The following is a 26,866-nucleotide window of genomic DNA, read 5'->3' as shown; positions in this document are numbered from 1 at the left end:
TTTCTGTCAAACGGAACTAAGCGCCAATTTGAGTTCCTTTTGAGGAATTTATTTAGAATCCCGGATAGCGCGTTCTGTCAAACGGAACTAAGCGCCATGGAAAAGCATTGCGAGTATAGGAACGAATGAGCCCGACGCCCGGTTCCGCCGCCAATCCAAGCCCCCCTCTACCTTCCTACCCCGATGGCGCTTAGTTCCGTTTGACAGAAATACGTCCAAATAAAAGATTGGCCGGTCTTCAAATCTTCTTGAAATCAAAATCGGCAGGAAATTTTCAACGCAACCGATAGCGCAACGGCGTTTCCTTATTTTATCAAAAGCACATCGATGATGACGTCCGTCTACAGATAGGTATTTCTGAAATCGTATCAGAAAATCAATTGAACCGATTATTTTCCAAATCACGTAAGCTCCAATCTCTATTTTGGTGGTAGAAGGGTTGTTATTACTTCGTTTTCTCTGGTATAATCAATCATGTCTGATTTCAAAATAGCCCTCTAAAAGAACATACATTTTTTGGAATTCGCAGATTGTCAACAAAGGGAATAAAACGGTTTTTCTTGTTTTTCCCCGTTTCGCAATTTGGGCGCTCACATCGTTTGAGAGATGATCGGTTCAATTTTTAACAGTGAAAAACGTGAACTGCGGAAGTTGCAAGAGATCCAGGGACAACACGGCATCGACGGCGTCGGTCGAACCCGAGAAAATCACGAAGTGGCCGTTGAGAATAAAAAGTCTTGGAGGATTTAATTAAAAGAAATCTGGACAGGTAGCGCGGGTAATTGACCCTAATCCCATTGTTGGTGCTCACGGATTAATATGTTTGCATAGTGGGAGAATTGAGAGTTCGATCACTCGATCCAAGGAGCTTCGCCTTGCATCGAACAGCTCTGATCGAGAACATCGTCTTCGTCGCTCCACAATGCGCCGCAATCGCGAGAGTTGCCACACTCTAGCAGTAAGATAAACTACACGAAGAAAACTATCTGTATTTTTGCGTCACTTTTGATAAGAGATAATAAAACACAAATCGATGGCTCAAGTGCGAAATCACGTATCTTCATTGCGGTGTTTCAGAATACCCATTCCTACTTTATTTTTTTGAAATGGAACGAGCCAAATTTGGACCGCGTTCAGCACTGGAAAAAAACACGTTGGAGTCCAGACTCTTGAAAACATTGACAAGAAAAAATACTCTCGATTCAATCGGATTTTTGCTTGAATCAAAACGAAATCCGCTTAAATTAAGAGGCTTGGTTCTTGATTTAAGCTAGATTCTGATTGAATCAAGAGTACTTTTTCTTGTCGATGTTTTTAAGAGTCTGGACTCTAGATCCAATGTGTTTTTTTCCAGTGAGCAGAAAGGAACCAAGCCACATCAGCTATTGTCTTTAATCGAACAATTTAATATTTCACAAGCAAACGTTGGTGCGGATTTTTTTGAAAATTTTCAAGAATTTGCCTTGCCCTATGCAGGCAACGCACTGAAATATGCACCAAAATCCGCTCAACCGTTTTCATGTAAAAAATTAAATAACTCAATTAAATTTGGCAATAGCTGATATGGTTTGGTTCTTTTGGTTTGGTTCTGCTCAGCGCAGTTCATATGCAAATGATCAAATTATCGATCGACTATCGAAAAACACTCAAAAGTGCTGAAGATCCCCTTCAAGTTCAAATGCACACGTTTTAGTTCGTAACATCACCGCATCAATACAGCCTTCATTACAAACCAATCAACGCAAACCACCGTCCAACCGCGCGAATTTCGAATAAATCGTCCCGCTAATCCCCACAAACAAATTCTCCGCTTCATAATTATTATCCTCCCCCGCCAGTGTCAAATTGCCGACTCGGAAGAGGACGCTGGGGGGGAGCGGGGGGGAGGGTGAGAGGGGGCCGTAACTCGGAAGGCCGAAAACCGTGCGATGCGGTGGCGAACGCGGGAACTACGACAAACGAACCATGAAATTAATTATATAATACCGAAATGATCTTCTTAACCACGGCGTTAGCAGAGAGCACCCGGGTCTTATTTCTCGTGTTTAAATGAATTCACCCCCCCCCCACCCCGCCCCACCCCCTGCCATTTCCCCCCTCCGCGGAGGAACCGAAAACAACACCCGTGTATCGGCGTGTTCATATTCCGCAGCGAACTAAATTTAAGCTCCTTGTGTTTCCTTAACTTTTCACCCCGAGTTGCCAAACCTTGAGAGTATTTTCTTCATTTCACTCAGTCCAATCTTAAAATTTCTGCACTGGAAATAAAGTTACGGGCTGTATAGATATACCGTCTGTTCCGGGCTCAGAGGCCGAAAATTCCTGGTGCTAGAGCCGTAGCTTTGATTGCTCCGGGTGCTGCGCTTGGAATTTTCGGCCTCTGAGCCCGGAATGTGGACGGTGTGTTTTTATAGCCCATAAGTACGGCTCCCAGTGTGTTGTTCTCAGAAAAAAATTCCCAGAGCGCCTAAAGGAGAGTCCTGTTGACAATCCCTTCATCAGATTTCTCTTTTAGATAACTAGAGTTTCCCGATAGGGGATTCTATCCCTTGTGACAATAATCACATCGGGACAATAGATATTCCGTTGTCTTAAACAGATATTCGAAGAGAAAATTATGAACAGGAAAATTTTCATTCGTGCTTCAATATGAAGTTTCCGTCTGTTCGGCTTTCTTAGACTGACTTAACGGATTTTTTTCCTCTGATTTCATGCAGAAATCAAACTTTTGATATCAAAACTTTTGCAGATACATTCTTGTGAAAAAATGATTTTTTTTGTAAATTTTGCAACTTTGGAATGAAGTCACGTCCCTTCGTCCGAAAAACGACGAATTTCATGCCGTAATTTTTTTCAGAATTAGAAGAATGACAAGATTGTATCTACTCATTTTTTTTAAAGTTCTCTATGACATCTCTTTATTTTCTGGACTATTTGGCAGCGGCGCTCCGTAAGCCCCCAAGACAGAGAGCACGGTAAGAAAACCGCTGAGCGGAACTTTGCTTGGGGGCGTTCGACGGATTCGGAAACAAACTTGCGAATCCCTCTCCGGAATCATCGGAACCGATCGATTGCCAAATTTTGCCAAGTCCCCGGTTAATTTCACGAGTCATTTTTGGCCTGTAGCTACCCTTACCGACGCTCCAAGTTTGTAAATACACCCGTAAATATTTCTCAAACTTTTGGCGCTATACTTGAATCTGCAAAACACAACTTTTTTTATGAAATGAGGGGTTTCAATGGTAAAACGCCGCATGCGTTGTCCATGTATTTCAAGCTCTGAATTTTATGGATTAGCTGACACATAAACCACCCGCAAGATTATTGGCTGAATTTTACCCTGCACCGAGAAAAAAGTGAAGTTGATTTAACAATCTGGATGTAAAGAACGTGTGCAAGAACTCACAACATGCTGAATTACCTGCTACAGCAGTTAGTATTACATCTTGGCGTTGCTAAAGTAACTGCTGTAGCGGTTAATCCAGCTTTTTGAAAGTTCTCGCACACTTTTTCACATCCAGAATGTTAAATCAACTTTACTTTTTTTTCGGTGCCGGTTTCAGCTTTATAAGCACTGATTATTATCTATAGTCTTTATAAGACTATTGGATGATCGGTGGCAATTTGACGGAAAACAATAGCTTCTTTCGATAAAATTTTCCTCTCAGAAGCTAGTGAGCCCATTTTCTCTAAACCTCTTTTTCGCACTTACTCTTACATTACGCAAGATTATTGTAGTGCATCATGGGAACAGATCATTGTTATTACAGTGACCTCTCATGTGTGTCCAAATCCGCAACTTTAAACGCAGACACCTTATCATCAGTCAAATCCAAATTCAATGGAGCTCACACATAACAGAGGAACCTGATTTGAAATCTGCATGATGTATGCTATGCTCCACTCTCATGGGTCGTATTCGATACATCGAACGAGTGAGATTGTATCGATATCGATTGGTTCAACAAGTAAACCTAGCCTCAAAAGGATGGATTTAAATTCTAATGAGTACCATATGGCAATGAAAACTGAAATTGTTAGGAACTTTCTCATTCTCAGCTTTCTTAATTTAAATTCCGAAATTTTTGTTTGAAGTTATGTTCTATTGTTTTGAAGCAAACGATACATCGAACCACTATCGATTGCGATCCATCGCGCTCCACACTCATTATCTCCGTGAGAGACATTAGTCATCTGCGACTCGTCAAATGATGATGAGACTTGCCAGAAGACGCCGGATTACCATAAATCGCGATCCGTCTGGGAGGTACCGGCGAATTAAAAGCCATTATTTTTCACGGTTTGCTGCCGTCGAAAATAACCCCCGCCGACCCCCTTCCCGCGGGGACATGTCGCAGCCGTATGAATTGCACAATTTCGCAGGGATTCGAATTCGAATTCTGGATGGAGACCCCGTGTGATTCGATTCCGTCCCTTCTTTATTGGACTCGCCTTTCGTTTTTTCGAATGTATCATTTGAATTTTAACTGCTCCCGAAATGACTGGCAGATTTTCGTGTCTCCGGACCCCTCCAGCGATGACGCCACGTTTGCAGCGGTGCCGAATTTAGCTGCACTATAAAAATGCCGACTGAAACCGCGCTTACAGGCTACATCATGTAGCCTACATGGACGTACCAGCCGCACCGGAAAAAATAATATTGCTGATTCAAAAATTTTGCAGTTATAACAAGTGTCCGACACGCTTCAATGGAGATTTTACAATGCAAAAAAACTATTTAAACCACCCCCGTGGTTAAATAAATATTTTCGCATTTTCCGACCTTAGCTACCTCATTCAAGCACTAGGCATAAATCGTCACCCCTTTGACATGACGTAAGAGCGCATCACGATTTCCGCCTGAGCCCCAGAAAACATGGATTTGTGAGTAATACAAGGCTCAAGTAGACTTTGAGATTCGCCCTTACGCAGAGAAGTGACGAAATAAACCGAAAGTCATTTTTCGGGAATTCGACCTTTTCTCTCGTGACTATTACCGCACTTATTTTCGTTTTTTATCGTAGCGGATAAATTTCTCTAGAAAATATTTCCTAAGATGTTGCTCACCAGTTATTGAGCTAGCGTATCCTCGAGAGTAAATTTTACAACCTGTAAAACCATTAGCGCGGGGTCTTTAAGGCACTGTGTTTCTACCGCACAGTATCTTGCAAGCTAGACTGCTCAGACCGGCTCACAATCAGTGGCGGGACTGGTGGGGCGTGTTTTGTGATATATCGATTGTTATGCCATTTAAACCTATGGAAAAGGATCGATAAATAGGGTGTTCGCAACGAACACCCCAACAATCGACTCTTTACCATAGCTTCAAATGGGGAAATATCGATAATCGATCATTCGCGCCTCGTCACTAGACCGGCTAGACTGGCTAGACCAATTTAATAATAGCCTCTACGCTCGTCTCATAACATTATTTCCGAACGCGGCATCCATGGACACAAAATTCGAAGAGGAGGCTAATAACGTGGTAATCAAAAGCCATGTCGATCGGCTGGTGCGCTTCGACTCCGCACACCGCGCCACTGTCGCCCGCGGCGATCCGGCCGATCCTCCGATTCTCAGACGAAAGAACCTAATTCATTTTCAAAGTCGCAAAATGAGCCAGTTAAGCCATTTTTTTTTATTGTGTCATTCGAAAGTAGTAAGTGACCGGAGCTTACAGTTTTTTCCTATTTTTTTTTGATGATTGCAAACGGGAGAAAAGTTCATTTGAAAATTATATTTAATATTTTTATTCAGTTATTTAAGATTAAATTGCGTACAAAACTGTCTGTAAATTTTGGAAAAAAAGATTCACAAATTTCTCAGTATTTTCGCGTTTTATCGAAGGAAACGTGACAACGTCTGAAGGCTCATATCGACGGTGAAACTACCAAACCACGTATCTCGGTTTGCGACGTCGCAGACTTCCTGTCATACTTTATTTTTTAAATGAAAAGCTACTTAACGTCCAGTCTTGAAAATTTCCGTGATTTTTCCTCTTCGTGCGGAGAAAATTCTGTGAAAATTTCAAGGAATGATATTGATTTGGTCTACTTCAAAAAAATAAAATGTGAGCGGAGATTTTTAAACACCGCAAACGAGATACGTGGTTTGGTAGTTTCACCGTCGATATGGCGTTTTTCCTTAGCACGGCAGTATTGGAAAGAGGCTAAGTTGGCAATACGGTTCTCAATTGCTTCAAACCGACGTGAGAGATGATGTATCATTGTTTTTTTCCTTTCTTGAAAGAGTATTTTTGATCCGTTTTTTGACCCTGCCTGGGCCCCGCGAGCGCGCTTCATCACTCATCGACGGTGATGTATCGCTTTTGGAATCGTCCTGTCAAGGAGGGCTGTAATCAGTGCAGTTATTTTGTCCGATCCTTCACGTATGTGATCTTGCGTCCCCGAACTGTGAGATGTTTTTTGGCGCGTATACGTAGTATACCGCCTTTGCGATCGTTTCGAACCCTGCTCGATACAATAACCGAGTCCCTTAGTTCCTTACCGAAAAGTGACTACCGCGAACTTCTGAGATTTTCCAAAGCGTGTAAAAAGTTTATTTATCCATCAATAATTATGATTTAAAGTTGTTTCTCATTCTGGGGCTCATTAGTTTATGTGCAGTGAATACCAAGAGTCTACGTTACTTGGTTTTTTCAAAAAAAGCCTAAGAATGCGACGCGCTGATTTAAATTATGCATATATAAGCAGAATCAAGCGAATTGATTCGAGGATGGCTGAGCAGGTCGGCACTCTCGAAATGAGAATTTAACTCCTCCGTTTTGTTCAAAACGTTGCTTTGACAGATCTGTAACCTCGGTTATAATTTCCAAAAGTTGGTACCCGTGCTCTGATAGTGCAATCTGTGTAAGTGCAATCTGTGATGAGCCTCGAGACTCAATAGACCATTAGCTAAACGTGGCTCATACAGGAATCCACTTACCCCTCTCTTTCCCACGCTCCTGCTCACTGCGTCGTCGGCGTCTCGACGAACAATAGCTAATGACGGTTGCCAAGCGATGCCGGGATCCTCAGCCCCTCGCAAAATTACTTACGCTTCATTAACCATTTCACTGTCACGCTAGGATTCGTCCAATTTTCAAAAAAAATTGTTTCGCGAGTTTTTAGCAATTTTTTCCTTACTTTCCGTTAAAACACGAATTAAAAGAGGTCTCATTCATAAAAATCGGCCAATAGAAGAGAAGTTACAGTATTCGAAATCCGAAGAAATCAACAAAACTTCTCCAAACAAAAAATAAAATGAAGGGGGAAAAAAAGAAATGTATAAATTACAATTTAATATGATTGACCTCAGAATGTGACAAGCAATTCAATTATAAAAAGGAGAAAAAATTGAGTGAAATTACAAAAAATTAGCCTCTTGCAAGGGGCTTCCTTGTATGAGTTTTGACCTGAAGACAAGTAAATCCCGTTATATTATTAAAACGAAATTGACTCCATAGTTTAATGCCTTAGTTTCTTGAATACGATTATTTTAAGCACTCGATTTATATCAGCAATTTTACCCATGAGGTGATTTCCTGAGAGCTGATAATATCACGAATTTCTCATAGAGCCCTTCAAAAATGGCTTGCTTTTTGGGCAGCCGATTCGGCCATCAAACCGGGGTTTAAATGGAAGCTGATAATAACACAAAGCTCTGAGAACAATTTTAAGATGAGTATAGGAACGGTTTGTACATTACGAGGAGAGGCGGGCATTCTGTTCAGCATATCGATACATAAGTATTTTCACACGTAGAATTCAATTTTCACGTCAGGGAGTCGACATATTTTGATTTTTTTCGATTTTATACGGAAAATTTATGGTTTTTCGGGATTGAAATTACTTACAATTGTTTCATGAAAAATGAATGCACCCAAAATGACTATAGCATTTTGACTTTCACATACCTACGTGCACTCACTAAATTGATTGGTAAATTCAAAGAGTGGGTACATCGACCTGGTATATCAAGTTTCTGCGATTTTTTACGGCAAATCGGTAGATTTTCGGGATGTGGATTGCTTACTTTCAATTCATGAATGAATAAAGCATGGACATGGTTGAGCTTCTTTGCATGAAAAGATGTTTAAAATAACAAAATCAAGACATATTTAATACAATTGCATTTATATCGAGTCAATTTCTTTTCAATAATATAACGGGATTTATAATACCGGTGATTTGGGTATTTTAACCCCAAAATACCTTTAAATCGACTTTATCTTCTAGGAATTCGACAGAATTTTTCCTTTCTTCGCTTAAATTTTTCCGTAGCACTTTTCCTCAAGAATCTGATAAGATTTTGCTTGAGGCGGATCAAAAAACTTAAATTTGTTCGAATAGCTTTCTAGATTCACAATACACGGTCTCGTCAAGGTGCGTCGTTGACCTTGCAGTGTTGGATCGTGAATTCTCCTGTTGTGCTGCTTGCCTTTTTTGAAATCTCTGTAAATGAAAACTAAAGGGGTTGATATGTGCGAGTTAATGACGCGCCTTATCAACACATTGTGTTGGAGTTCACTGCTTGTTTTGCCTTTTGGAATTATTCTGTCGTTGAGATGACGCACCGGACTTATCAAATACAGAACTACAAATTGCCGTTGTATGAAGAAACGCCGTGAGAACTTTCAAACGTTGCCAATTTTCTTCGGATAAAATACGAAATTTTGGCAAATATACAAGTCCTTTCTGTTTATGTAATTAGCAAAATAATTTAACTTTTAACTTAAAACGGTGTTTCTGGGAATTTGAAGGGAGGATATCAATAAGTTTCACAGAAAATTAAATGCTACATCAGAAAAATATTTTCACAAAGGTTCAGTTAGTGATTCTCAAAAAGAACTTTCATGTTTGGCTGGTTTTTAATTATGAATTCTGTTTTTATGTTCGCAGGTGCTTGATGTCACACAAAACTACAGAAAGGTACGTTTGCCTCACAATTTCTAATGATTGAAATACCTCATGAATGCATTTCTTTCATATTTTGATTTTCACTCATCAACATATTGGATCATTCAAAAAGGCTCAAAGAGGCCAAGACAATTGAGTATAATTGACCTAATATCATTTACAAGAAATTGTCTGCCCCTGCATTATGAGTGACCGGTTTTAAAACTGACTTCTTTAACCGGCTGCAAGACAACAATCTAGTATAATAAATGACCTAGGAGGTTCCCCTCCTACGTTCTTCAAAGATGACAAAATTCTCAAGTTCTTGGTCTCTTGTGACAAAAAAACACTCTCTGAATGCATGATATTAATTTAATTTCATGTTTTATCCCTTAAAAAAAAAAAAAAAAAAAAAAAAAAAAAAAAAAAAAAGTGCATGTGTTTGCATGCCTAGCTATAGTTTTAAGTCCTCCATTTCTTGTGGTGTTTGCCACCCATTTTATTTTTCTAATTTTTCTTAAATTTTTATTTGAAGTCATATCTCTACAAAATCACTAATCTTTAAAGAGGACGAAAAAAAAGCTTTGAAAGACTAAAGGCTTTTGCCTCGACCTAAATGAAAATGTTAATTTCTCAGCACAACCACTAGTTTCCTTCAACGATAGATTGCAGGGAATTTACCGATACGCTAAAATGTAATTTCCTTGGCATCAGTCAATCGGTAACAAATGCAAAAATCAAATTTTCATCAAAACGTTTTCGCAACCACCATGATAAACGCTAAAGCTGAGTTTTCATATAGCGTCGTATTTTATGTTGAACTTTACCTCGTCACCTTTTGGTCAAAGTATCACAAGCGCCATGTGACGTTTCAAAATTTCTGTCGCTACTTTATTTTTTTACAGAGTAGTTGGTTGAATCTGTTTGAAAATTTCACTGAATTTTATCGGCAGCACAGAGAAAATTCAGTTAAATTTTTGGACAGCTTCGTTGAACAATTTCTCTGTAAAAAAATGCAATGGCGGCGTAAATTTGAAACGTCACATGGCGCTTGTGATACTTTGGCCAGAAGGCAACCACCTGTGCAAATGTCGAAGTCTCTTGCCGAAAACATTTACAGAGGAAGAAGGAGAAGTGTCTTTGATCCCAAACATGCGTAATATCCAGTCAAATAATGATCATCAGAAGCTCAGATTTTTCCCCCGTCTTTTTTGCAGGTTCTATAGCATCGTCGCATGCGATTCCATCTTTCCCAGCGAACATGGCATCACAAAATCACGCGTGGCTAAACTGCTAATCCGAATCGATTCGGACTAGTAGGTGTTTTATAAACAAACATTCGGCCCTCTAGGATTAACCCCCCCCCCCCCGTCCCTCTCCTCCCGGTGAGGCACGATCTAAAGTCCTGAGGGCCGGTCGCCACCCCTGCCAAAACGCCCCGAAAACCAATCGTTTCCTAGACGAAGGAACCTAACTCCATTCTAATGTTGCATAATTGACCCGATCTATTCGAATTTTTGAAAGTTTACAACTGAGAAATTACTTACCGACATTATTCTGATTTTTGCGTGTAATTAACTTTTATAAAGAACTTTTCAGAAATTCGTAATTTTAAGAAGATAACTCTTAAGAAACTGTTAAAATTTTTGTTATAGGAAATCTCTTATTAAGTACATTTTGATCACATTTTGCAATAAGGAACCACCATTTCTGGCTCATTTTAGAAACAATATATGCCATTGGTGGAAAGGTGCTTTCATGGAAAAACCAGAGATAGTGACTCCTTACCGCAAAATGTGTAATCCTTAAATACAAAAAGGTTTAAATGACGTCTAAAATATCAATTGCAGTTGTTCAGCACCAGAAATGTTTCAAAAAAGTGTAAAAAAAACCTCCTCTAAAAGGAGTCATTTCTTTAAAGACCCATTTCGCAAACGGCTTAATTTTAGTTTAAGAAAAAAAAAAAAACCTGGATGAATTTTCTAAAACAAACATTCTAACAGTTTGTAAGAGTTTTTGAAAATTGCATTTTAAAAGTCATCGCCAGTAGTGAGAAGAAAAATTAAAGACAGTATCAGTCAGTAATACCTAAAGGTTTTCCAGCAAAAAAAAAATTAGCGCGTGGAAATTTCGCAACGTTGAAATGTTGTTACGCTATTTCACCCAGAGGAGCAACGAACCTACCGAAAAACCTACTCCGGCCGTAAAAACCGGCAGCGAGGCCCGGTTTGGAGTGGAATGCCGTTTAATACCCCGTAATGTATTACACTTACGAGTGTGTATAGATTCGGAGACTATAATTTAATACGCTCGAAATAATTTCAGATAAATGGGAGCCGGGATAATAGCTGACAATAAGCGGGGGAAAAGGTGGGTCAGGCGACATTTTAAACACCGAGAAACACAGCTCCGCGACAACAAGGGAATCCAAACTGTAACACGGCTCCTGCGCATACAAATGCCATCTAATAAAAGAAGGTAACAGCTCCAACAAAGGGGCTTCTGTCGTCTTGCCCGGTGTGAAAATCAAAAACCACCCAGCTCCCCCCACATTCAAGGTGCAGATACGAGGTTTCGGCAGCTCGCACCGGGGCTACCGCCGTAATGCGACTTTAACGCATCCTTGCGTTTTTTTGCACCCTCTTGAGTCTTAGGGTATTTATTTGACACGGGCACTCCGATTCCGTGAGCCCTTGGAGTGCCGGCCCGACGCCCCTCCTGATTTGACAAACAACAATTATTTGCTTTTTGGTTTTATCGCTCTCTTCTCCTCCGTCACGCGTTTTACGTTGCGCCTCTCGCGCGTTTTACTCGCTGAGTGGAGCGTGTTATTTACGGCCCGCGACCGTATCCGTGTCTGTAAATAAAACCGCGAATAAATCATATCCGTAATGGGAGAGCTTTTGTTTCCTCGAGATTTGGGGCTTGTAAATCGGGAGTGATTCGGGTGCGGTTTGGGCTTTGGTTTTTTGGTTCTTCTCGGTTGCAGTCAGTGATAATGAATTTCAGGGATTGTTTTTTTTTTTTTTTTTTTTTTTTAGGAAATTTTATTTAAGTAAAACGTAACTTCTACAAGAATATGTGTTGTATTTATCTACATTGTTTAAATATACTAAATTAATTTTGCACTTAAAATCTGAGCAATTTCTTCTGGGTGCGGCAAAAGTTAAGTTTGAAGGTCAATGCTAATTTTCACAAAATGATGATCGGTGAGCAACTTGTCGGGAATAAAATTCGCCGAATGATGACCGATGAATGTCGAGTGACATGTTGTGAGGCAAGTTATCGCAAATTAAGATAGGATTGCTAGACAAATTGCTCAAATCTTTGGGTTTCAGTCAACCATCACAACTGGAATAATAGAATGCACGACTCGCACATTAATTTAAAAATCTAAGCAATACAATCAAGTGAAGCAAAAGTTAAAGGAGGTCATCGCTGTTCATCACGGAAAAAAGTGAATGTTGATTTAGCATTGTTATTGTTAAAAAAAAATGTGCGACAAGTATCAAATGTTGTTTTTACATTTAAAAAAAAATGCTAACTCAACAGTCAATTTGTTCATTTAACCGTGGACGTAGTTAACCTAGCATTTTTATCATTGTAAAATTAGAATTTATACTTGTCGCACGTTGCTTTAACATTATAGATGCTAAAGCAACATTCAATCTTTTTCCTTGTCACTCAGGATAGTTTGATGAGTAACTTGTTGAGCAAAGAATCAAATAAAATTTGCCTCGTATGATGATTGATGAATGTCGGGGTGAACTTTTTGTTAGGCGAATTTTAGCAAACTAGGCTAGGATTGCTAAATCAATAGCTCAACTGTTTTGTCACCAGTCAACATCAGGAGAATCTGAACTTTGACAAGTAACTTTTACCGTATAGTATGATTAACAAATCGCGGACTCTTTAAATGTACCGAGTTTATCAGAAAGGAACCAACCCACATTTTCGAAAAAATTGAGTTAAGATTGTTTTTAAGTTCCATCAGTCGTTTATTTTCCTCCTGCGAAAATCTGAAAGTTAAAAAAAGAAATTAGTTTGAGAAAAGAGGGGTCAAATTATATTTTTTACATCGAGCTTATGCTTCAAACCTCTTTTTCTCAGTTTCAATTCAGTTTTTTTTTCATGAACTCTGTCTAAATGTTGTCTGTGTACAACACAAACAATTTATTCGGCTTCCAAGCACGGAATCAATGCATTAAGTCGAAGTAAATCAATAGATAAACGAACTGAGGAGGACGCGGCGCTTTTTCTGACGTCAATAGATGAAACATCAGTCAATTAGTCATCGACATGGGTATACAGCATTTGCAGAGCTTCGCACTGGCCCCTCCTCACCCCCCTCCTCACCCCCCTCCGCTCACGTGACTGTCTTTCGCCGCAAAGACAAGGTGATGTCAGAACGATCCTCTTCATTTCTTCTCCAGTGATTATCGACTGACAGCAGCATAAGTCGTCGCACCTCTGGCAAATGGAGATACGCTCTTACGTCAGAGGAGCGACGAAGTGTCCTGCACAACTTACAAAGCGCCTACTTGTACACTAAGACACCAGCGTTTTATACCTAGCAAAGAACATTCAGCACTCCTATTATAGAAAAATGCCTGATTGCCGAGTGTCATTTACTATTTTTCAGTTTGTGTCCGTCAATCAGAAACTATACATTTATAGACTCTACAATTGGATTACATTTTGCAATAAGGAGCCACATTTTCTGATTCTTCCGTAAAAGCACCTTTCTGCATAGGGCAACCGATGGCATCTGTGTTGTTCTTAAAATAAGCCAGAAAGGTTGTTCCATATTGCAAAATGAAGTCCAATTCCGTACTGTTACCCTCCATAGAAAGAAAACGTCACTTTTAGAAATAGACGATGAGATTTGTCCAATGCTGACTGATTACTAAAAGTGGATAAATTGGTTGAGCATACCTAACCAAATTTGCAAAAGTTTTCATTAAGTATTTAATGAAACTAATGCAAACAAACACAATATGGAAAAAAATAAAGCAAAGGAAAGGAAGCGCTCTGATGACGGCGCAGAGATACAACTATTCGTACTTGATGGATGTCCGTGTTGCGTGTGCGAAATTGAAGGCGCGATAGCGCGAGGCGTGAACTCGCAATGCTCCGCTCCATGTCGATAAATGAAGTGTCGTTCTTATTCAGGAGATCATGTTAAAAAGAAGTGAGATTGCGTTTCTCCTATTTTCGGCTGTGTTGCTCACGTAGCCTTTTGAGCGTCAATAAAAGTAAGTAAAACGGAGTCAACACAACTTGGAAGTAGAGCACAGGATAGGACGCGCGACGATGACGGCGCAGAGATACAACTATTCGTACTTGATGGATGTCCGTGTTGCGTGTGCGAAATTGAAGGCGCGATGGCGCGAGACGTAAAATCGCAATGCTCCATTCCTCGTTGCTAAGTGAAGTGTCGATCGTATTGAAGAGAAACTTTTAAAACAACGCCTTATTACGTCGCTCCTATTTTCGTCTGTGCTACTCAGCTGCTCACGTTGCCTTTGAAACGCCACCACAAATGAGAAAAACGGAACCAACATAACATGGAAGCAGGGCACAGGATAGGACGCGCGACGATGACGGCGCAGAGATACAACTATTCGTACTTGATGGATGTCCGTGTTGCGTGTGCGAAATTGAAGGCGCGATGGCGCGAGGCGTGAACTCGCAATGCTCCGCTCTACATATGAATTGCTAGTGAGATGTCGCTCCTTCTCGGGGAAAAGTTAAGAAACGAGGCCGCTTTTTGGCCGTGTTGCTCATGTAGCTTTTAAAACATCATAACAAAATAATTATCGTTGAGAATTATAGCCGGTGTATATTAATATTTTTAACACGATGCTTGTGCCGCACGGTAAAAATTCCTGATTTCACAATTTTGTAGTTAAAATAAGTGTCCGGCATGTTTTGATGTAGATTTCACTATAAAAAAATTTCAATATAACCGCCCCCGTGGTTAAATTAGCTTTTCACTTTTATACAATGTACATTTGAAACATGTTGGACATACTTTTTTTTAGCAATCTACTGGTTAAATCAGCAGTCCATTCTTTTCGAGCAAACTCTCACGCTGAAAGAAAAAAAGAGGATTGGAAAAAAATAAATGAAAAAAGCCATGAAGGATTTCACCCTTAAGTCTCACTACGATCATCCTTGTCGAGGACGTTCAGCTTCGCGCAAAGGCAGCCAATCAGAAATCATCGGAAACCCCTCGTGTTGACCGCTTTGAAACCTCCGGTTCCGATGTTGTGTTGGGCACCAGAGGGCGTTCTCTGGATCGCGCCCGAACCCCCCCCCCCCCCCCCCCCGTGGCTGGACGATCAAAAGCTCGGTGGCCTTTGTGAGGGCGTAGGGTTCGACGACTCCGACCGCCTCAGTCACTTCCGGGGTCATTCAAGCTGAAGCCAGTCTCTGAGGTTGCCAAAAATATGTTTTTTTTATTTAGTATATAATAATCTGTACACTAGAGGATTTTTAGTGTGGATAAGAATAATTCGGGAATAATGAATCGGAAGCTTACCTCTATGAGTTGTTTTAATGTCTATAAATGTATATTCTATGTTTGACGGTCACAAATTAAATTGAACTACATTTTGCAGTCAGGAACCACCATTTTTGGCTCATTTTAGGAACAACACAGATGCCATTGGTTTCCGCATGCAGAAAGGTGCTTTCATGGAAAATCCAGGGATACTGGCTCCTTATTGCAAAATGTAAGCACTGGACAAACGATTCGGCCATCCCCAGGGCGCCCAACCTGGCAACTTCGGCACCCGCCCAGTCATTACGCGGCGCGACGATCTGCAAAGGATTAACCGGCGAAGTGACCGCGCGGCGCGCCGTCTCGATCATCGGGCCGCAACCCGCAACACAGTCCGTTGACAGCCGATTCGCACCTTCGCTCCCCTCCCCCGCCCCTTTCTCCGGCATTTTCTAGTCAGATACACTTTCTGAAAACTGTTTTCCCTCTCCCCTCCACCCCCGCGGTGCCGTGCTTTTGCGCGCGAATAATGAGCGAATAAACGCCACTGTTCGCTCCGACGCCTTTGACACCCCCTCCCCTCCCCTCGCCCACCCCTCGCCGAGCGGTTATGCCACGCGCATTGATGAATCGCTCGAGCGCGTTTCCAATGACTCACACCTTCGGCGACCACCTCCTGGAATATAAAAACGGGATACACCCCTCCCTCTTTTTCGCTCTTGCGAAATCCGCTAATTTTTACGCTCGGATTCGCACACTCTCATGAAGACTTCAGATTTTAGAATTTTTCAGCCCCCCTCCTCCCTTTGAGATGCGATCTATGCATGACATCACGCTGTAGTTCGTCACTCGTTTGATAAAACAATTTGACGAAGGAACAGAACTTTGAATTTGCCTTGAAAGCACGTTCCAATGAACGTTCAAATTGAAAGGCAAAACAAATTGAGGGGATCGGAGGACAAGGCGCATAGGTGCATCGAAAAAAAAAGGATGCTGATATTACATTCTGGATGTAAAAAAGTGTGTGACAACTCTTAAAAGCAGTTAGTTTCACACCTTGACATTGCTGAACTAGTTGCTGTGGCGGTTAATTCAGTGTTTTGTGAGTTGTCGCTCACTTTTGTACATCCAGTTGTAGTTTTTGAATGTTAAACCAGCATCCCTTTTTTTGTATCGATGCTTAGTTTTTGCTACTTCGAGAAACACGTCTTTGAAATTCCATGATCATATGTATCCTTATGGCGGAAAGCAAGTTCAAACTGACTTTTTGATGCTTAAACATTATTATTTCGGAGCGAATTCTGTACAGAATATGCATTAAGACTAGTTTTAATTGAAATCATTACTATCTCAATTTTTTCAAAAACTACGCACTTATGCGCCTTGGCCTCCAAGCCCCCCCCCCCCTCATTTGAAATTTTATTGTACATTCCATGGCTGCTGCCCGTAAAATATTGCCTATTCTCCGTAAAATATTTTGGTTCCGTACTCTCTCGAGTCAAGACATCGACGTTTCATTATGACTTCATTTTCCCGAGACGTGCCGAGAAGGGCGAGTACTCGACAGCGCTGGCGTGCTAAGGAAAAACGCCGTATGAGCCTGCAGGCATTGCCAAATTTCCCTCGAAAAATCACGCATTTTCAGGAAAATTATGAACGTCCCTCTTCCGATTTCTCAGAGGACTTCGTAGGTAATTCGATCTAAAAAGTCTGAAAATCGCAAGGAGAAATATTTATAACTTCCTTCAAAAATAAACACCGCCTGAGCGGAAATTCGGCAACTCCCGAACGGACTTACGGCGTTTTCACTGAGCACGGCAGAGCGGGGGAAACATCGAAACGACGCACAGTGGACCGAGTCAATCAGAGAGGTCGGACATAAAATTTTTGACTAAAACAGCAAATTTTGCCGTTTATCTCGTCACATTTTAAATTCTAAGGGGTGCTTCCGGACGAAAATTTCACGAAAAAACCGATGGAACCACCTTCAGAACCCCAAAATTGCGAATAAAGGGAGTTCCAAGCGTTTAAAGTTTGCAAATTTCGTCCGATCTCTCCCATTGACTCGATCTACCTAGAGTCCCTTTATACTGAGAGTCAAGACAACAACCCCTCATGGAGTCACAAACGGGAATAAAGATTACACAAATTGAACGTTTTTCGTAATCTTTGATCGGCCCATTCTCAAATTCCTTTCTCCGTTCCTTCTCTCATTCCGTTTGTTCCTTGCCGAACCTGTAATTCCCTGGTCCATTCCAGATTATAATCTTTGCAATCGGTGAAAATGTAATCTTTATTCGCGTTTGTGACACTGTGAAGGCCTGAAATACGGGAACCAATCAGAAATGGATTCACATTGTCTTGACTCTCAGTATAAAGGTACTCTAGATCTACCGTGCGACGCGACGGGGGAATCGAAGGAACGCACGACAATCAGAGAGCAGAGAGCCGGACACAGGTCCGTTTATCTGACTCCCCGATCGGCGCGGGCGGTAATGTATAACATTAAACGCTCTCTCTACTCACGCACCCTCGCATCAAGCCCCCGATAAAAATCAAAACAATCTACACTTATGTATGCATACGGAGGCGGGCCCCAACCCGGCGAGTGGCACGGGATTCGAACCCCGGACCGGGCCGAATACAAAGATGCCCCGATTATGATTGTTAAACACCTGCACGCTTCGCTCGCCTCTGATTGGCCCGGACAAACATCCCAGTTCCACCCAGCAAAATGTAAATGAGCAGTTACAACTGCCGAGTCGGAAGGGAGAAAAAAATCCTCCACTACGACACGCGGACACCTACTCCTTCCCCCTCCCCAACATGCGCCCTGGAGTGCATTAATTACATCCTAAACAGGGCTCATGTAAAAATCGAGTTGTGTCCTTTTGATATTACAACGGCGTATTTATGGTAATCTCCACTTACCCCCTCCCCCAGTGGGTCTCGCTAGTATTCATCCCCGATAATTTCTGTTATTGTGTCCTTTCGTTCTCTAGCCTCTCCCTTCTCTTTCGCGCGAATACGTCGCCCCTCTTACAAAAAGGCGTAACTACCCCGCGTGATGGACCCCTCTGTGCGTATAATTCAACGACTTCCGGGGCTCATCTCGATGGGAGTTACGCGCTTTTGTTAGGAGTCTCGGAATTAAAAATCAGCGGGGTGGGGATTACGTGTTCCTGAAAGGCTCCGTCACCGCCGATCATAGCCGGGATAATTGAAACCTAACCTCCAAATGCCCCGTCAAGAATATGACGTGCAGCTTACGAACTTGTGACCCGCGAAAATAAAAAAGCAACCCTTTCCGTTGGTCGAGTGGTGGGGTTGCTATCCGTTTCGAGGCTCCACCCTGAATTGGTAGCGGGTTGTTTTGTGCGCGCGTATCCATTTGTTGGCCGGCGCACGGTGGATCGAGTCATTTAGGGAGGTCGGACATGGAATTTTTGACAAAAACTGCACATTTTGATGTTTATTTGATCACATTTTGAAGTTCTGGGGATGCTGCTAGAAGACAATGAAGATGTTGCATGTGTGAGGGATTTGCGATTTGACCGTTGATTCTTATGTAAAAGTTCGCGAGAAACACGATGGTGCCACTGGTTTTCTCTGAAATCATCTCCCAAGCTTAAAAAAAGCTCTCAAGTTGAGGCCAAAATGGAAGGGATATCCCACGCTATCCTGAGAGTCCACCTCTACATCAAGACAAACTCTCCATGCAAAGATAGGGAGCAAATACATTGACAGGGCTGCCACTTTATTTGGGGACTCCAAAACTGAAAACTCGGCAACCCTGCTAATGTATTTGCTCCCTATCTTTGCATGGAGAGTTTTTCTTGGTGTAGAGGTGGACTCTCAGGATAGCGTGAGATATCTTCTTCATTTTGGCCTCACTTTGAGAGATTTTTTTGAGCTTGCTTGGGAGTTGATTTCAGAGAAAACCAGCGGCACCATCGTGTTTCTCGCGAACTTTTACATAAGAATCAATGGTCAAATCGCAAATCCCTCATACATGCAACATCTCCATTTCACGAGGAAACCAATGGAACCACTTTTAGAATCTCTAAGTTCTGTATAAACGGAGTTATATGTCCGATTAAATTTTGTCCGACCTCTCCTATTGGCTCGATCCACCGTGCGGCGAGTGCTCGGGTTTTGAGATGTCAAGCGTCGCCGCCATGTTTGCTCATGTTTCTTTTGTGATTCGTCGGAATCGGTGCTTGAGTTGTGTCGATTCGGCGGTGGATTTGAGTGTAGGAAAGAGTTTAACATTATCAGATTGAAAAGCGTTCTAGGGGGTAGAGAAATGGGCTACAGAGGGAGCGAAGGGTGAAACAAAAACGGCATGGTGCCTCCTACCCGTTTTATGACGAATTTACAATGGGAGCTGAAAATGGAAGGGATGTATTTAGTAGTTGAAAGTAAAAAATTCTTTTTTTTTATAACACTTTTTTTGGCAATGAGATGAAACGCAAAATGAAAAATGGAGAATTGTCGCGCAATTGTCTTTACTGCCTCATCTGAGAGTTTTAAAGAGCTTATTTCGCAATATTTTTTAACAATTTACGTGGTATGGAAAATGGTATAAAAATATATTCAACAGCGAGAAAATTAACCGGCTAGTGACGTCTTCTGGCGGCATTTCCCATTTGAGCACATGTACATACACTGGAAAAAAACACATTGGATCTAGAGTCCAGACTCTTAAAAACATCGACAAGAAAAGGTACTCTTGATTCAATCAGAATCTAGCTTAAATCAAGAACCAAGCCTCTTAAATTAAGCGGATTTCGTTTTGATTCAAGCAAAAATCCGATTGAATCAAGAGTATTTTTTCTTGTCAATGTTTTCAAGAGTCTGGACTCTAGATCCAATGGGTTTTTTTTCCAGTGTATAGTTTAGTTTTAAATTATGTAGATAAATACATGAAAATACTCGTTGTAGTTACGGTATACTAAAATAAAATATCCTCTTCTTCAAAAACAAATAATAATTACAAAATAATTTAACAAGATGATGAAATACACTTAAGAAATCTTTCTGCAGTTGAATTCTGCAACAGTGAACATTCGCTCAAGGGATCGGGAATCTCTTGAGGAAGAGTAATATTTATCAATTAAAACCTGACATTTTTTCCTTCATTGCTGCCCCTTTGAATCTTCCCCAGTTCATCGTTTGCTTATTTATTTATGATTAGAGGCATTATGTTTTTTTCTCCCCCATCGGTAATACGAAACAATCGCAAAAAACGGGATTCCAAAAGGGAAGAAAAAATAATAAAGAAATGAGTAATGAGCTATATAAATAAAAATTAACTAAAAGGCCTGAATCTCGGCTAGAAATTAGGGGAGTTGGAGACAATTAATTAAATAAAGTTAGGGCGGGAGGGGAAATTAATCAAAGAGGGAGGGGGAGGATAGGTAGCTACTTTACCAGGTTGTTGTACTTAAATCGCGGTTGCCAACTTCATGGAAAAATGCCACCAGCTCGGTCAGTTGAACGCATTTGTGCTAAAAGGAACTATGCTCCACGCAAACCCTTTGCACATAGCTCCTTTTGGCGAAAATGCGTCCAGTTGTGCTCCAGGATTGAATCAAGGAATTGATCGAGGACTGAATTAAGGAACAACATGCTGCGCCTCTGTGACAGCGATATATAAAATTTTGAGGGCAGTTCATATACTTCAAAGTTCGTCTCAGACTTTAGAAGATATTTTTTTCTTTGCGGACTTAAATTAATAAATTTTTAAGGGCTAAAAGGACAATGTTTGCCAATCCATGTGCACCTCAGTTTTGTTAGCTAATGCCTTATTTGCTCCTCTTTAAGCAAGTAGGGCATTTAGTTGATGAAAAGAATGACCGCTAATTTTATATCGAACATAATGTACGTATGGAGATTATGATTGACGTGAAAGCATGAATAATGAGAAATAGCATGGTGTTAGGCTCTGTAGGTCGAATTGGATCTGATTATGCATTCAGCAACTTTATTATAACATTTTTTTATTTGTCTTCGTTTTATAAAGTGTAATACACGCACATCTTTGAATCTATATTCTGAAGAATACCCCCAAAATTCCCAGTAATATACCTTAAAAAGAAGAATAAAGTTGGAGTGGAGATTCTGAAACAACCTTTGGGTTCCTTATTTCCTTTAAGGCATAGTTGAAATTGATCTCACATAGGTTCTTTGCAAAGACGATTAATTGGTGGGTAACTTGCAAACAGATTTGGCAACGCAAGATTTGATTTGCCCTTTACCCTGGATGAAGTTGTTCTGTAAACATCGGAATAGGCAGTTTTAAACGATCAAACTCAAGGAATTTTTCCCTCAACCTTAGGGTATCTTGCTTTCGCATCGTTCTGAACTCCGCAGAAAGAGCATCTCATTCCCTCTTTCTTCCTTGAAATTAGTTTGTGTTTTCAATAAAAATCTGATATCGTGGCAACTTGGGCCTCTGTTCCGACATGATTAATGAAATACTTGAAGATTTAGCACGGGAAAGCAAATTTAAAGAGGGATTGGAAGCTTCAAGAAAACCGAAAAAGGAGGAGAAGGATATATTTGATTCAGAAGATATTGCGAAGCTTTTATCGAATCGAGGAATGATGGGCTGAGATTCCTCTGTGAGTAAAAGTCCTCACAAAAATGAAGTGAAGAAAATGAATTTGAGCCAATAAAATGCAAGTATGACAATTATTACTTCCGAGAAAAATCTTGGGTTAGTCTTTAATTAGCACATGGCAGGGATGGGTGGGTGGGGGAGTAAACTTCATGGAAACGGAGGTATAAAGGTAATTAAAAATTAACCAGAGATGTTTGTGCATGTTTTAAGACAAATTATAGGGAAAAAAAGCAAGAGCGACTTTATGTGTTGACGAAACACGGGACGAAATTCTAAATTCAATGACATGGTTATCCTTGTATTTTTCTAAGAATATATAAGACCATCCAATATTAATGTCACTGAATATTTTCTTTGATTTTCTTTCGAAAAAAGTAAAAAGTAATAAGAAATCTTCCAAACTAAGAATAACAACTTGTGGTTTCACCAACAAAACTGCATATGCGAAATATCACCCGATCAAATTTCGATGTGGACTGTTAATTATCTAGCCCGAAAATTTTAATAGAGGATGTTGATCACGAACTTACACCATAAACGACTATCACGAGGATACTATTGTTACAGTTTGAATGGAACGACCAGCCAGAGTTAAATGATGTTTCCATTCGAATTGAGTTACGATGTCCGTCCGAATGTGGTTCCGGTCTGTGGCATTAATGCACCTTGTCATGCATCCATGTTCTGCCAGTTGCATGCCAAAAGGTGGAAGGGGTCAGTCATTCTAATCTCGATCACACTACAAGTCTACGGTTTTCACAATAGAGGCGAGGCCGTGGGATGCCAAACAACCCACGAAATTAGACGCATTCCACGAGTAATTGTTGAAGGAATTTAAGGTTTAGGCAACACTGGCGAAGTGTTGAACAATGACTATTTTATCTTGCCGGGGGGAGGCCTCAGAGGCAGTGGTTCCTCCGTAATAGTGTGTGTAAATCTGTTTAATTAAAATCGCTCTATTTCAGTGCCGCGGTAGTTTAATCATTTGCAGTTATCGTTTGTTCGGCTTAACCTATATGTCCGGCGTATCGATTTGCGACCCTTCTCTCCACGCCATTTTCGGCTGGGCTCATATTCAGCCATAAGGCTACGTGGACCGTTACGCAGAGAGGAACCAAGCCACATCAACCATTATCAAATTTAACTGGGCAATTTAATTTTTTACATGATTACGGCTCTGCGGATTTTCGTGCAAATTTCGGTGAATTTTCTGCCTAGTGCGAGGTAAATTCGTCGATTTTTTCCAGAGGAACCCGCACAAACGTTCTCTTGTGACAAAATTAAATTGCCCGGTTAAATTTGGCAATAGCTGCTGTGGCTTGGTTCCTTTCTGCTAGAAGCGGTCTATACAGAAATACTTTAGCTGCCGGTACTTTTATGCTCTTTGAATCTTTAAACTATTCAAAGTGATATGAAATTTGGTCCGTATTTTGCTTTTTATATCTTGAAATTTCTGTCCATCGGAAAGAGAAGAATCCAAATTAATATATTAGCATCACCACCTAGCGTCTTAGTTCCGCGAACATTTTGGCACAAAAAAAGTTGTGACTGTGTAAAAAATCAAGAAGACTCATAGTAAATGTTATCATAATTGTTTTCAGTATAGCTACTCTAATACACATATATCCTCGTTCTGTCTCTCGGCACGCGAATAAAATCTCATCTCCGAGCATCCAGCAAATTAAACCCGGAGCCCCCCCTCTCTCGAACGGAAACGCATCGCATCTCGAGCGTCGACGCCAAAAATTAAAATTCTAATAAAGGTAATACATCCGTGCGCGGGGCCGCGGAGCAATTAAAATATAATTTATGTGAGGAGCCCGAGCCTTATTAAAGCGGTGCTTGTTGCTCCGCGTGCGGTTAAACAAAGACATCGCGTCTTGCAACGCGCATCTTCGCGGCCGTAATAGAAAGCTCTTAAAACCTTTTACACGAGGGGCAAAGCTACAAAGGTTCAAGAAAAAGGGACACCGAGAGCCGAATTTCATTAAGGCGTTTTAAAGGTGCATTCATATATTTATATCTCTCTTAACCGTTCCGGCACAATAACGCCCGGGAGTCCTTAATTACGACCCGGCCTCCCACGCTAATATTTCATAACCGTTTATTAGTCAAAATATTATTATGAATGTGTGTTTTATTCTATTTATCGCCTCTTGACTCCACCTCCTCCGCGATTTCCCACGTTTTTCCGCCCGAGGCGAGTCGATTTCCAGACCGTCTACGCAACTATTAAACTTTTATCTTGGCAGGGGTTGCGAGGAAGGGACACCCTTCGCGAAACGTTCCGAACCCTCGGAGAGGGCTAAGAACAATATTGCGATGCCTCCTGAGATTTCTACAAAGTTGGATGGGGTGCTTTCGTTGGGCGCATAAACGCCTTTTATTCGGCTTTTACTGCCGGGGTTATGAATGTTTAGCGTCTTGATTCTGGATCGGGCTTGAGTTTATCTGCGAAGGAATTAAAGGCAACTATCTTTATTTCCCTTTGGCACCCTTTTATGGGTAGTTTTCGTGGTGTTTGATTAACTGAACGAGCCGTTTCGCGTAACGTCTGTCATTCGGTCGATGGTAAAACTGACGACAAAACTCATCTGATGACGACTTTCACGTCGAACTTTCATTTAAGGAATGGATCGTCTCGAGGAATGTTTCAATGCAACTTAACCCTCTTAAACCCTCTTTGAATGAATTAATTTTGGATTTCAGATTCTGGAGGACACTGATCTATTTTGTAGCTTGCATAAAAAATATGTGCCAAATTATTTTTCAAAATTTTAAATTTTTGGGAATCGGTTATTCAAAAAGAGCATAAGCTAATGAAAATTTGCAAAGACATGCCATAGAGGAAAGATTCAATTTTTTAAACCCAAAATATCCGTTGTTACGAATTCGTAATGCTTTGCCATAAAGGGTTAATAATGTTCTTGGAACTTAATGTAGATAGTAGGCGAAAGAAAGAAGTGCGGAATCCGTCAACTAGAGTTTGTTAAAAGCGACGTCATGTTTATGAGGAAAATTTTCCGTGACTTTTTTCAAAACCTTAAAATCGCGTGTTTCTAAACCTAATACTTTTTGTCTTGGAACTTGAAGGCGCACATCTTATGCAATTTTCGAGCTTTCAGGGTCAAACTTGTGTCAAAATTTCCAAATTTTCTCCCTCCATGCATTCGCAAAAAATTAGAGAAAATTATCTCCCGGTAGATGAGGCCCCTTCGCAAAGTCCCTCGTGGATCCCTAAGTGTGAGATATGGACTGCATTTTGCAATTAAGAACTACAATTGACTTGTTCATTATTTTTAGACATCCTATTTCCCATGCAGGTCAGTAGCGTAGCAGGGTTTGCGATATATCGATTATTATGCCATTTAAACCTATGGAAAAGGATCGATAAACAGGGTGTTTGCAGCGAACACCTTAATAATCGATTCTTTACCATAGGTTTAAATGGCAGAACAATCGATACATCGCAATTCACGCCACGCCACTGATGCAGGTAAACTGTGGTTTTATGGATGAGCCTGAAATTGTAGTTCCTAATTGCAAAATGAGGTCTATATGATCTTGTATTTGAATTTGTTTCAGCCTATTCTCTTAAATAATATATTTAATATAAACTACGCTGAAAAAACAAGTCAGGATCTCGCACTTGGCATTTTCGAATGAACAACAAAAGCGGGAGAGCGAGCTTTCCTCGGTCAAAAAAACGCGGCTCAAAAGCGTAGCGCGGCGCCGCGGCTGGGACGGGTGACAAAATTAAGTTAATGACGTAAAATAAGATAGACAAATTGAACAGGCGCAAGCAACCACCACGGATCCGATGTTGCATATGATTTAGGGGCCCCCTCCCCTCTCCCACCCCGCTCCCGCCCTAGCCCTCCACCCTTCCCCCCGGCCCCGGGAAAAGGGGTCCCGGAAACAAATGCGCGGTGTCAGTTGTCGCTTTTAATTCGACGGAATTAAACGCGAATCCTGATTGCCGCTCTGTCGCGCTCGGCCGAAACGTAGTATCAACGCACGGATGTTGCGAAATTTCTGGATTTTTTGATGATTTATGCGCATTTCTCTTTGACTTTGGAGACTTTGCAGGCAAATTTTTTATGCTTCATCTGAAAGTGCTTGAATAGCTGATTTCACAGTATTTTTTACAATTTTTTTCGGCTATGAAAAATAGTATAAAAATAGATTTAAAATAAAGAGAATATGCACCGGCTAGTGACGTCATCTGGCGGCATTTCCGATTTAAACGCATGTATTTTAGCAGATTAGATCATTTTGTCATATCCTCTCCAGTAATTGTTCAATTCATGAACCAAGGGTATTTTCGTGTTCATTTTGCCTAGTAGTTTCCATTTAAACACGAAATTCATCAAATTTCAGACACCTGCAAATTCTCTATTGCTATTGTGTATGACTGTCCTTGAGAAGAGGGACGAAAGCCCATTCACACGTGGCAAAGTATCAGTGCCCACGGCAATTTTTGATGAGAGGAGCCGATAAATCGGATCATGAGATAAAATAGTTTTAATAATTTCTCAAAAACAAAAAGCGAGTTTTTCGCGTTTACAGCGTTTTTAAGTTGCACGGCAGCGTGGTGCTTCATAATGTCTGAAAACTGGAGGGGAAATTAGGCAAATTCCACTATAGATACGCTGTTTTCCCTCAAAACAGGAGCACCAGGCACCCATCCTCTCCATCCCACTTCGGAGCGAAAGTTCATCTCTCCGTCTCTCACTTTCCGGTGAGCTTGATCGCGGGGCTGAAAGAGAGGGATTCTTTCCCGGGAATGCGGGGAGCTTGGGGGGGGGGTGTTTAAAAACGCGGATTTGGCGGGAATCG

General features: G+C 41.0%; 1 protein-coding gene across 4 annotated transcripts in view; it reads left to right on the top strand.

Annotated features, from left to right (window-relative positions):
* Positions 1–26,866, top strand: part of dac (dachshund family transcription factor) — a 439,607-nt gene that overhangs the window by 154,669 nt on the left and 258,072 nt on the right. For all 4 annotated transcript variants that reach the window (XM_019047294.2, XM_019047293.2, XM_019047291.2 and 1 more), the window contains exon 2: positions 8,901–8,930. In XM_019047294.2, the coding sequence (XP_018902839.2) occupies positions 8,901–8,930 (30 nt within the window). The remainder of the gene's footprint in view (positions 1–8,900; positions 8,931–26,866) is intronic.

The sequence above is a fragment of the Bemisia tabaci genome, chromosome 9 (assembly GCF_918797505.1).
Source record: "Bemisia tabaci chromosome 9, PGI_BMITA_v3".
Lineage (NCBI taxonomy): Eukaryota > Metazoa > Arthropoda > Insecta > Hemiptera > Aleyrodidae > Bemisia > Bemisia tabaci.
The sequence above is the reverse complement of the archived record's forward strand: the minus strand, read 5'-3'. Positions and strand labels throughout refer to the sequence as shown.